This window comes from Rana temporaria, chromosome 2 (genome assembly GCF_905171775.1).
Source record: "Rana temporaria chromosome 2, aRanTem1.1, whole genome shotgun sequence".
Lineage (NCBI taxonomy): Eukaryota > Metazoa > Chordata > Amphibia > Anura > Ranidae > Rana > Rana temporaria.
The window spans coordinates 20825374-20838765 of NC_053490.1; the positions used below are offsets into that span (position 1 = coordinate 20825374).

Consider the following 13392-nt stretch of genomic DNA (forward strand, 5'->3'; position numbering starts at 1 on the left):
CCGAATCTAAGGCCGTCGTATGTTTAAGTGTATTCTCAAACTGAGATACACTTAAACATGCCTAAGATACGACGGCCAGCGCCGTTGTATCTTAGGCTGCAATATCTACGCTGACCGCTAGGTGGCGTTTCCATTGCGGTCAACGTAGAATATGCAAATGACTAGTTACGTGGATTCACGAACGTACGCTTGCCCGTCGTAGTGATTTTACGTTGTTTCCGTAAGAGATACGCGGCGTAAAGATAAACATGCCCCCTAGGTGGCGTACTCAATGTTAAGTATGGCCGTCGTTCCCGCGTCTCAATTTTAAAATTTTACGTTGTTTGCGTAAGTCGTCCGTGAATGGCGCAGGACGCCATTTACGTTAACATCAAAACAAATGACGTCCGTGCGACGTCATTTAGCACAATGCACGTCGGGTAATTTACCCGACGGAGCATGCGCAGTACGATCGGCGCGGGAGCGCGCCTAATTTAAATGATCCACGCCCCCTACCAGGATCATTTGAATTAGGAGGGCTTGCGCGGGTGGACTTTACGCGACGCCGCCGCAAGTTTACAGGTAAGTGGTTTGTGAATCAGCCACTTGCCCGTAAAACTTGCGGCGGAGTACCGTAAAGGAGATACGTTACGCCGCCGGAGATCTACGAGAATCTGGCCCATCCTTTTTAACCACTTAAGCCCCGGACCATTTTCCTGGTCAATGACCGGGCCACTTTTTGCGATTCGGCACTGCGTCGCTGTAACTGACAATTGCGCGGTCGTGCGACGTGGCTCCCAAACAAAATTGACGTCCTTTTTTTCCCACAAACAGAGCTTTATTTTGGTGGTATTTGATCACCTCTGCTGTTTTAATTTTTTGCGCTATAAACAAAAATAGAGCGACAATTTTGAGAAAAAAATGAATATTTTTTACTTTTTGCTATAATAAATATCCCCCAAAAATATATAAAAAAAAATGTTTTCCTCAGTTTAGGCCGATACGTATTCTTCTACATATTTTTGGTAAAAAAAATCGCAATAAGCGTTTATTGATTGGTTAGCGCAAAAGTTATAGCGTCTACAAAATAGGGGATAGTTTTATGGCATTTTTATTAATAATTTTTTTTGGCGGCGATCTGCGATTTTTATCGGTACTGCGACCTTATGGCGGACGCATTGGACACTTTTGACACATTTTTGGGACCATTGTCATTTTTTTAGTGATCAGTGCTATAAAAATGTCACTGGCAGGGAAGGGGTTAACCACTAAGTGGCGATTAAGGGGTTAATTATGTTCCCTCATTGTGTTCTAACTGAAGGGGGGTGGGACTGACTAGGGGAAATGACAGATGGCTGTTCATACATTGTATGAACAGACGGTCAGTCATTTCTCCCCCTGAAAGAACCGGGAGCTGTGTGTTTACACACACAGCTCCCGATTCTCGCTCTGTCACGAGTGATCGCGGGTGCCCGGCGGTGATCGTGCCCGCTAGGCACTCCCATCAGCACCAGGGTCGAGCAGGAGGCGTGATTTTGCGCAGCCGAGCCGACCTGCCGCCGTAAAACTACGGTGGGCGGTCGGCAAGCGGTTAAGCTCACCCAGCAAGTGCACAATCCAGCAATGGACCTTTTCACACAGCGTGCTGCTTTGTCTCTCTCTCCTCTCTGACACTTTCAGCCCAGCTGGCAATAAGCAGGTCTGAAGGGGAAGTACCTGCCCTCTTCAATTAACCCCTTCTTAACCCTGCCCCAGGCTGACCATCTACATATTATAGCTGTGAGATCCCTCTAGAAGCTGGAAATCACTGTAGTAATTGTCGCTATTACAGTGAATGCCGTGGTCTTTGGGTATCCATGCCTGCTGCCCTTCTGCGTAGTGTAGTATAAAGGGGGCCAGAGGTGTGGGGGCTGTGTAATGTAAGGGGGAGGGCAGAGGTGGGGGGCTGTGTAATGTAAGGGGGAGGGCAGAGGTGGGGGCTGTGTATTGTAAAGTTTAAAGTGGAAAAAAGTTGCTCACCCCGGCACCACAGGTTACCTGTATTACCAATCAGGGCCCTGTATGTTCAGAGACATATTCCCAGGATTCCGTGCTTATGTCCCTGGATCATCAAGGTATGATTTAGAACAGGGATGTCTAAACCTTTGACCTTCCCGAGCCACATTGGAATAAGAGAAGTGGTCTTGGATCACACATAAAATACACCAACAATAAAGGTAGCTGATGAGCAGTTCCTCCTGCGGCTCTTGGCGGGTTTGTGCGGCTGTTGGGTCCGTTACTTTTAGTAAAAAGGTCAAACATGGCATCCCCGGTCATCCCTCCAGCCATGCATTTGTCTGGCTTGTCAATGTAGGCTGTTGCGATTGCTATTTTTGCATGGCATTCCTGACTTCCCTATGGATTTGCATGGGCCAGGCTTGTCTGTGTCAGCTGCTGTGTTTGCCCGGCATCCCTGGTGCCCAGGTCACATGCTAAACTCTCTGGGGCCATAGGTTGGTCACCAGGGATTTAGAACAACAGAAGAAACTTCAGTAAAACAAAGCAAAAGAAATTCCAAATAAATTTGAACCTCTCAAAGTCCCCCTTCGATGAGCGTCCCCATTAATGTCCTCCATTACGTAAGAGGCCCCATTAGAACAGCCCCCTTACATCAGGGTCTCCATCAAAGTCCCAATAAAAGGGCCCAATAAAATCTTGCAGCGGACCGGATTTGGCTCACAGGCCTGTTTGGAGACACCTGCCCTAGCAAATGGCTGAGGTCCTGTAAAAAGTACGTATTTTACTTCTACTGCTGGCCTATAAAAATGTTTACCACGGGTAGGTTTTAGTCAATGTGTAACTGGACTGAAGGTCGTCTTTGTATTTGCTTGGAGTTTTGCTGAAAATCAGCCTTGTGTGGCCTATTTCTAATTCAATATACATAACCCCACAGTATTTACCATTTGGTTTTCTTATAAGCTTATCTCCATTGTATGTATATGACAATTGTCTATTGGAAGTTTCACCTAGCACATGGATTGTATAACTAAACGTAAGCTGAAGATCTAAACCCTCATTTCATACTAGCCAGGTTACTGTAGGTTTGTGTTTGTAGATATATACTCGCTCAGTGGTTGTACCCACACCGCCGGCCAAGGATGAGGCTTCTTCAGAACCAACAGAAAACAGCATGCCATCGGTAGACAACGCGGCCAAAGGAGCGGATAGGTTGAAGAAGAAACCCAAGATGACAGACGAGGAGGTCCTGGAAAACCTAAGTAAGAATCTGTTTATTTTACGTTTTACATTTTTATTGATTTTACATAAAAATTTGTGAGATACAGAATGGTCCAGTTGGGATAAGGTAACAAGATTACAAGTATCGGATATCAATGCTGATTAGATTACTGGGAATTGGGAAATTGGTAAAAGCTAATTTCCAAATCCAAAGGTATTGTCCTGCCCGTGGCCCAGACAACTTATGTAATGACATTGGAAGGAACTTCGTCCCGGAAGACTAAGGGGCAGATCCACAAAAGAATTACGCCGGCGTATCTCTTGATACGCCGCGTAATTTCAAATTTTCTGTGTCGTATCTTTGTTTTGTATCTACAAAACAAGATACGACTGCATCTCGGATCGATCCGACAGGCGTACGTCTTAGTACGCCGTCGGATCTTAGGTGCATTTTTTCGGCGGCCGCTAGGTGGCATCTCCGTCGAATTCCGCGTCGAGTATGCAAATTAGCTTGTTACGGCGATCCACGAACGTACGTCCGGCCAGCGCATTTTTTTACGTCGTTTGCGTTCGGCTTTTTCCGGCGTATAGTTAAACCTGCTATTATGAGGCGTACTCAATGTTAAGTATGGCCGTCGTTCCCACGTCGCCTTTTGAATTTTTTATGTAGTTTGCGTAAGTCGTTCGCGAATAGGGATTTGCGTAGAATGACGTCACTGTCGTAAGCATTGGCTTGTTCCGGTTTAATTTCGAGCATGCGCACTGGGATACCCCCACGGAGGTGCATGCGCCGTTCAAAAACGTCGGGTCACGACGTATTTACATAAAACACGACCCCATCACATCCATTTGAATTCTGCGCCCTTACGCCGCCAAAGATACACTACGTAACTTACGGCGCAAATTCTTTGAGGATTTGAAAAAAATAAATTACGGCGGCGTAGTGTAGCTTAGATACGCTGCGCCCGGCGGAAATATGCGCCGAGGTACGTGAATCTGCCCCTAAATCTTTAGTAATTCACCTAGGCTTAGGAAGTTTGTGTTGTTCGGTGTTAGAGTAGGTTTTATAGTTTTAAGATATGGTAGATAGTGGTGGGCAAGGTAGATAGAAGGAAAGGGAAGGATAAGATGAAGGTTAGGTACAGTCGGGGTATATTTTTTTATATACTTTTGGGTTGGCTACAGTCAGGGGTGGGATTTATTTTATCGTTGGGGTAGGTATAGTCGAGGGATAGAATTTTTTTACGTCTTTAACTGTGGGTATAGGATTGTGTATAAAGGATTGTATAAAACATTTTTGTTACCCTTCTGTTGGTTGAACTGGATGGACTCTGTGGGCCAGATTCAGATAGAGATACGACGGCGTATCTCCTGATACGCCGTCGTATCTCTGAGATCCGACGGTCGGATCTATGCGGCTGATTCATAGAATCAGGTTCCGCATAGATCTCCCTTATGCTGCATTCACATCTAGGCGGACAAAATCGCGGCGTTTTGTCCCGCGAATTGCGGCGACAAATAGCGGCGTTTTGTACCACGATTTGCGGCGACAAAACACTGCGATTGTCCGCCTAGATGTGCCCCTAGATTGTCCCCCTATGGAGATGGTTGCCATCTTTTATGCCGAATGCCGAAAGCCGCCTGAAAAAAAGGTCCAGGACCTTTTTTCAGGCGGCAGGCGTTCGGCGTGGAGATGTGAACCATCTCCATAGAGGGCAATGTTAAATCATCCCTCTGGCGTGTCGGGGCGGCAGCGGGCGTCACACTACAGGCGACAAAACGCCTAGGTGTGAATGGGCTCTTAGATCCGACAGGTGTAAGTGACTTACACCGTCGGATCTTAGGCTGCAATATCACGCTGGCCGCTAGGTGGCGCTTCCGTTTGTATACGCGAGGAATATGCAAATGAGGAGTTACGCCAATTCAGAAACGAACGACCGCCCGGTGCTTTTTTTTTTACGTCGTTTGCGTTCGGCTTTTTCCGTTGTATAGTTACCCCGGCTATATGCGGCGTATCCTATGTTAAGTATGGGCGTCGTTCCCGCGCCGAGTTAAATTTTTTTTACGTCGTTTGCGTAAGTCGTTCGCGAATACGGATGGACATAATTTACGTTCACGTCGAAACCAATGACGTCCTAGCAACGTCATTTAGAGCAATGCACCCTGGGAAAATTTACGGACGGCGCATGCGCAGTTCGTTCGGGGAGGGGACGCGCCTGATTTAAATTTTACACGCCCCCTAGCCGCGGAATTTGAATTCCGCCCGGGGATTTACGATATGCCTTTCTGAATAAAGCACTTACCTCAAAAACTTGCGGCGGCGGATCGTAAATTAGATAGATTACGCGCATCTAAAGATCCGCTAACCTATCTGAATCTAGCCCTGTGTCTTTTATTTCAATGCAACTATGTACTCTGGGGGGTAGGATTTATTTAACTTTTGGGTTAGTTATAGTCAGGGGGTAAGATTTATTTTACTTTTGGGCTAGGTATAGTTGTGGGGTAAGATTTATTTTACTTTTGGGCTAGGTATAGTTGTGGGGTAAGATTTATTTTACTTTTGGGCTAGGTATAGTTGTGGGGTAAGATTTATTTTACTTTTGGGCTAGGTATAGTTGGGGGGTAAGATTTATTTTGGGTTAGGTATAGTCAGGGGTAGAATATATTTTACTTTTGGGCTAGGTATAGTTGGGGGTAGGATTTATTTTACTTTTTGGCTAGGTATAGTTGGGGGCAGGGCCGTCTTAATAGCATCATGGGCCCCTGGGCAAAGTAATGCTCTGGGGCCCCTACAATGGAGTGCAGGTAAACAGAAATCAAGTAGGTAGAAGGTAAAAGATATCTAGAGTGTAGAGGGGTCAGAGTGCTGGGGGCATATCTGGGATGTAGAGGGGCAGCCTGGGCTCAAGGACCAGCTGCTTTGGGGAAAGGGAAGGGGCCCCCATGCAGCAGGGGCCCCTGGGTAGTGCCCAGGTGTGCCCTCTCATTAAGACAGCCCTGGTTGGGGGGTAGGATTTATTTTACTTTTGTGTTAGGTATAGTCGGGGGTAGGATTCATTTAACTTTTGTGTTCGGTATAGTCGGGGGGGGTAAGATTTATTTTATTTTTGGGTTGGGTATAGTCAGGGGTAGGATTTATTTAACTTTTGGGTTAGGTATAGTCGGGGGTAGAATATATTTTACTTTTGGGCTAGGTATAGTTGGGGGGTAGGATTTATTTTACTTTTGTGTTAGGTATAGTCGGGGGTAGGATTCATTTAACTTTTGTGTTAGATATAGTCGGGGGGTAAGATTTATTTTATTTTTGGGTTGGGTATAGTCAGGGGTAGGATTTATTTAACTTTTGGGTTAGGTATAGTCGGGGTAGAATATATTTTACTTTTGGGCTAGGTATAGTTGGGGGGGGGGGTAGGATTTATTTAACTTTTGGGTTAGGTATAGTTGGGGGTAGAATATATTTTACTTTTGGGTTAGGTATAGTCGGGGGTAGAATATATTTTACTTTTTGGCTAGGTATAGTTGGGAGTAGGATTTATTTTACTTTGGATTAGGTTTTCTTTTCGGGGTAAGATTAATTTTGCTTCTAAGTTGGGTATAGTCAAGGGTAGAAATTATTTAACTTTTGGGTTAGGTGTAGTCCAAGGTAGATTTAATTTTATTTTTGCGTTAGGTATAGTTGGGGGTAGGATTTATGTTACTTTTGGGTTAGGTAAAGTCAGGAGTAGGATTTATTTTACTTTTGAATTCGGTATAGTCATGGGTAGGATATATTTACTTTTGAGTTAGGTATAGTCATGGGTAGGATCGACTGTATTTACTTTTGAGTTGGGTATAGCCAGGGGTAGGATTTATGATACTTTTGGGTTGGGTATAGTCAGGAGTAGGAAAATCATATGAAAATACCCTTCGCCCTGTTGGTCAACTGCATAGCCAGAACCCCCCTGGTGTCTTGAAGGAAGGAAGTGGGCAAGTGGGCAGATGGCAACACCCATCAAGCTTACATTACATTTTTAGGCTGTAGGTATATCCAGACACGTTATGGTGAGGTGGGCCAATAGGAAAAAAAAAAAAAAAACCTCCAGCCGATGGGGCTGTAGAGTCTGTTCTTTGTATTTAGCAGTCCTTTAATATTGTTTATTCTGGTTTTACAGGAACCATTGTAAGTGTGGGAGACCCAAAGAAAAAATACACACGGTTCGAGAAGATTGGGCAAGGGTTAGTATTAATATTTTTTTTAAATATGTTTTTTTCTTTTTTTAACCTCTTTACCACCGGGCTAATTTTTCAGATTCGGTGTTTACGAGACTAAAACAGTTTTTTTTGCTAGAAAATTACTTAAAACCCCCAAACATTATATATATATTTTTTCTAACACCCTAGAGAATAAAATGGTAGTAATTGCAATACTTTTTGTCACACCGTATTTGTGCAGCGGTCTTACAAGCGCACTTTTTTTGGAAAAAAATCACTTTTTTTAATTAAAAAATAAGACAACAATACTTTGGTCAATTTTTTTATATATTGTGAAAGATAATGTTACGCCGAGTAAAATGATACCCAACATGTCACGTTTAAAAATTGCGCCCACTCGTGGCATGGCGTCAAACTTTTACCCTTAAAAATCTCGATAGGCGACGTTTAAAAAATTCTACAGGTTGCATTTTTTGAGCTACAGAGTAGCTCTAGGGCTAGAATTATTGCTCTCGCTCTAACGATCGTGGCGATACCTCACTTGTGTTGTTTGAACACCGTTTTCATATGCGGGTGCTACTCGCGTATGCGTTCGCTTCTGTGCGCGAGCTCGTCTGGACGGGGCGCTTTAAAAAAAAAATTTTTTGTTTTCTTATTTATTTTTATTTAGTTTTATAATTTTTTACACTGAAATAAAAATAAAATTTTTTTTTATCACTTTTATTCCTATTACAAGGAATGTAAACATCCCTTGTAATAGAAAAAAGCATGACAGGTCCTCTTAAATATGAGATCTGGGGTCAAAAAGACCTCAGATCTCATATTTGGGCTTAAATGCAAAAAAAAAATAAAAAATTTGGAAATGTCATTTTTTCAAATGACAAAAAAAAAATGTTTCTTTAAGAGGCTGGGCGGGACTGACGTTTTGACGTCACTTCCGCCCAGCAGAGCTATGGGGACGAGTGAAGGAAATTTTTCCTTCAGTCTCGTCCCTGCTTAGCTGCCGAACGGTCGCGATCTCCTCCGCCGCTACCGATGGCTCCGGTAAGTGGCGGAGGGCGCGGGAAAGAGGCGGGAGGGGGGGCCCTCTCCCGCCACCGATAACGGCGATCTCGCGGCGAATCCGCCGCGGAGACCGCCGTTATCGTGTGCACCACCGCCCACTGAAGAGATAGATATCTCGGTTGTGGCAGCAGCTGCTGCCGTTACCGAGATATCCATCTTTAAAAATAGGACGTCTTTTAGACATGGGGCGGTGGTCAAGAGGTTAATGATACAAATGGACCTTCAGTTTTGGGTTAAAAGTTGGTGGGTTAGCAAACGCTGATTTGTTCACATTGCAAGTGAACAAAAACATAATTGGTGTAAAGGAGAATCGCTGCAAGTGAACATGTAAAATACTGCATTTCTTGTGTCTTAGACCACTTTTGAGTTGGTGACAGGGACTCTTTAGGTCAGTCTGGCCTTGGTGAATGAGTAATCTCTGGCTGTGACCCTGTAATAACCCCGAAACTTCCCTCCATCCGTCCCAGAGTGTGGAGTGAGTAAAAAGCCGGATCAGATATCGGGACACAAAGTCTGTATTCAGTCTCAGCCACACCTGGAACGTACCTGGACGCCTCTCACATTGCACTGCTTAGTAAATCTGGTCATTGTCATGGTGTGACTTGTAATACCCTACTACTACTACTATGGTGTGGATTACACTTCCTTCAGGGAGAGCTGACTGGAATCACAGCTACAAGAATTCATTACAAAACAGGCACACCCTCGTCTTTAACCAATGGTGCCCTCCGGAAGGTTTTACCCCCTTCATTGCCAGGCCATTTTTTGCTATTCAGCATTGTGCTACTTTAACTGACAATTGCACATTCCTGTGCTGAGTTCCCGGGTCTGTACAAATGCTGTGCCCATTATGAGGGGTTCCCACCATCCCTGTGCTGAGTTCTGGGGTCTGTACACCTGCTGTGCCCATTATGAGGGGTTCCCACCATCCCTGTGCTGAGTTCCCGGGTCTGTACACCTGCTGTGCCCATTATGAGAGGTTCCCACCACCCCTGTGCTGAGTTCCCGGGTCTGTACACCTGCTGTGCCCATTATGAGGGGTTCCCGCCATCCCTGTGCTGAGTTCCCGGGTCTGTACACCTGCTGTGCCCATTATGAGAGGTTCCCACCACCCCTGTGCTGAGTTCCCGGGTCTGTACACCTGCTGTGCCCATTATGAGGGGTTCCCGCCATCCCTGTGCTAAGTTCACGGGTCTGTACACCTGCTGTGCCCATTATGAGGGGTTCCCGCCATCCCTGTGCTGAGTTCCCGGGTCTGTACACCTGCTGTACCCATTATGAGGGGTTCCCACCATCCCTGTGCTGAGTTCCCAGGTCTGTACACCTGCTGTGCCCATTATGAGGGGTTCCCACCATCCCTGTGCTGAGTTCCCAGGACTGTACACCTGCTGTGCCCATTATGAGGGGTTCCCACCATCCCTGTGCTGAGTTCCCAGGACTGTACACCTGCTGTGCCCATTATGAGGGGTTCCCACCATCCCTGTGCTGAGTTCCCGGGACTGTACACCTGCTGTGCCCATTATGAGGGGTTCCCACCATCCCTGTGCTGAGTTCCCAGGACTGTACACCTGCTGTGCCCATTATGAGGGGTTCCCACCATCCCTGTGCTGAGTTCCCAGGTCTGTACACCTGCTGTGCCCATTATGAGAGGTTCCCACCATCCCTGTGCTGAGTTCCTGGGTCTGTACACCTACTGTGCCCATTATGAGAGGTTCCCACCATCCCTGTGCTGAGTTTCCAGGTCTGTACACTTGCTGTGCCCATTATGAGGGGTTTCCACCATCCCTGTGCAGATTTCCCAGGTCTGTACACCTGCTGTGCCCATTATGAGAGGTTCCCACCATCCCTGTGCTGAGTTCCCGGGTCTGTACACCCGCTGTGCCCATTTTGAGGGGTTTCCACCATCCCTGTGCTGAGTTCCCAGGTCTGTACACCTGCTGTGCCCATTATGAGGGGTTCCCACCATCCCTGTGCTGAGTTCTGGGGTCTGTACACCTGCTGTGCCCATTATGAGGGGTTCCCACCATCCCTGTGCTGAGTTCCCAGGACTGTACACCTGCTGTGCCCATTATGAGAGGTTCCCACCATCCCTGTGCTGAGTTCCTGGGTCTGTACACCTGCTGTGCCCATTATGAGGGGTTCCCACCATCCCTGAGCTGAGTTCCTGGGCCTACATACCTGCTGTGCCCAATATGAAGGGCTCCCACCTTTCCTGTACCAAGTTCCTGGGTCTGTACACCTGCTGTGCCCATTATGAGAGGTTCCCACCATCACTACAGTACTTTTTGTAATTAAAGGGGTTGTAAAGGTAAAAAAAAAAAAAATTCCCTAAATAGCTTCCTTTACCTTAGTGCAGTCCTCCTTCACTTACCTCATCCTTCCATTTTGCTTTTAAATGTCCTTATTTCTTCTGAGAAATCCTCACTTCCTGTTCTTCTGTCTGTAACTCCACACAGTAATAGAATGCTTTCTCCCTGGTGTGGAGAAAGCCTCCTGAGGGGGCGAGCAGGAGGGTCAGGACACTCTCTAGAGAAAGGAGCTGTGTGTTAGTGGGCGTCCTGACCCTCCTGCTCGCCCCCTCAGGAGGCTTTCTCCACACCAGGGAGAAAGCCTTGCATTACTGTGTGGAGTTACAGACAGAAGAACAGGAAGTGAGGATTTCTCAGAAGAAATGAGGACATTTAAAAGCAAAATGGAAGGATGAGGTAAGTGAAGGAGGACTGCACTAAGGTAAAGGAAGCTATTTAGGGAAAAAATAAAATTACCTTTACAATCCCTTTAACTTTATATTATGGAGAATGTAACAGACAGGATGGGAACGCCCCAAAGTGGGCGGGAAGATCCATAACTCTTAGTTGGGCGGGAGAAGACTCTATTGGAGTATTAAAGACACATTAGAAGTTCTGGACTGGCTCCGCCCCTCTGGCCCACCAATAACTAGAAATCCTGACTTATGAGTGGAGTGATCTTATCGAGTGAATATTACAATAATGATTGGAACTTCTGATCAGGAAAATGCGGATAGTTTCCCTTTTTAGTGAACGCGTCTTAAAAATAAAAACCAGCGTCAGTTTTTCTTGGCAGAGCGGCGGTGATAATCCTCGCACTCAATTAGCGTGACCCATAACGAGGTGTGACTTCCCACTCTGAGGACATCACATCGTCGCTCTTATTAGGATTTGTATTCAGCGCACACCCCCAGCGCGATCTTCGCTCCCGGGACCCGCAGCGTCTGTTGTGTCACCGGGAAGGAGGGGGCCGTTCGGTTCTTCCACTACCTATAAAAGCTCCCTTGGCACAGAGCCGGCGTGCGAATTCCTGCCAGCCGCTCACGGGCCGGGAGACACGCATTCACTCACAGCCGGGGAATGCCCCGCTTACACTCTCAGCATGAATGTTCCTTTTGTCTTCCTCTTGGACATCTCTCAACCTGGGCACATATGGCGTCCGAAGGAATGCCGCAGGGCTGCGCCTTCTGCCCAGAAGAGCCTCACAGGACTATCAGAGATAACGTGGGCCTTTTAGTATCTTTACACCGTATTTATTTATTACAGGTATTTACACTATATTACCAAAAGTATTGGGACGCCTGTCTTTACACACACATTGGGCCATATTCTTAAACAAGTTACGTAGGCGTATCAGCAGATACGCCTACGTAAGTCCGTTTCCTATGTTTAAGTGTATTCTCAAACTGAGATACACTTAAACATGCCTAAGATACGACGGCTTGCGCCGTTGTATCTTAGGCTGCAATATTTACGCTGACCGCTAGGTGGCGGTCAGCGTAGAATATGCAAATGACTAGTCACGCCGATTCTCTAACGTACGCTTGCCCGCCGTAGTGTTTTAACGTCGTTTCCGTAAGCGATACGCGGCGTAAAGATAAAGATGCCCCCTAGGTGGCGTACTCAATGTTAAGTATGGCCGTCGATCCCGCGTCGAAATTTCAAAATTTAACGTCATTTGCGTAAGTCGTCCGTGAATGGCGCTGGACGCCATTTAGGTTACAGTCAAAACAAATGACGTCCGTGAGACGTCATTTAGCGCAATGCACATCGGGTAATTTACCCGACGGAGCATGCGCATTACGATCGGCGCGGGAGCGCGCCTAATTTAAATGATACACGCCCCCTGCCAGGATCATTTGAATTAGGATGGCTTGCGCGGGTGGACTTTTACGCGACACCGCTGCAAGTTTACAGGTAAGTGGTTTGTGAATCAGGCACTTGCCACTTAAACTTGCGGCGGAGTAACGTAAAGTACATACGTTCCGCCGCCTTAGATGTATAAGAATATGGCCCATTAACTTTAACCCCTTAAGACCCGGACCATTATGCAGGTTAAGGACATTGCCCCTTTTTGCGATTCGGCACTGCGTCGCTTTAACTGACAATTGCGCGGTCGTGCGACGTGGCTCCCAAACAAAATTGGCGTCCTTTTTTTCCCACAAATAGAGCTTTCTTTTGGTGGTATTTGATCACCTCTGCATTTTTTATTTTTTGCGCTATAAACAAAAATAGAGCGACAATTTTGCTAAAAAATGCAATATTTTTTACTTTTTGCTATAATAAATATCCCCAAAAAATATATAAAAAAACATTTCCTCAGTTTAGCCGATACGTATTCTTCTACATATTTTTGGTAAAAAAAAATCGCAATAAGCGTTTATTGTTCGGTTTGCACAAAAGTTTTAGCGTTTACAAAATATGGGATATTTTTATGGCATTTTTATTAATAATTTTTTTTTTTTTACTAGCAATTTTTTTCCGTGACTGCGACATTATGGCGGGGCACATCGGATACTTTTGACACATTTTTGGGACCATTGTCATTTTTACACCGAAAAGTGCTATAAAAATGCACTGATTACTGTGAAAATGACAATCGCAGTGAAGGGGTTAACCACTAGGGGGCGCTAAAGGAGGTAAGTGTGCCCAA

At 45.8% G+C, this 13392-nt stretch overlaps 1 protein-coding gene across 3 annotated transcripts in view; it reads left to right on the forward strand.

The window, feature by feature from the left end:
* PAK1 (p21 (RAC1) activated kinase 1) overlaps positions 1 to 13392 on the forward strand; it is a 123026-nt gene that overhangs the window by 83458 nt on the left and 26176 nt on the right. For all 3 annotated transcript variants that reach the window (XM_040339959.1, XM_040339958.1, XM_040339957.1), the window contains 2 exons: positions 3074 to 3236; positions 7347 to 7410. In XM_040339959.1, the coding sequence (XP_040195893.1) occupies positions 3074 to 3236; positions 7347 to 7410 (227 nt within the window). The remainder of the gene's footprint in view (positions 1 to 3073; positions 3237 to 7346; positions 7411 to 13392) is intronic.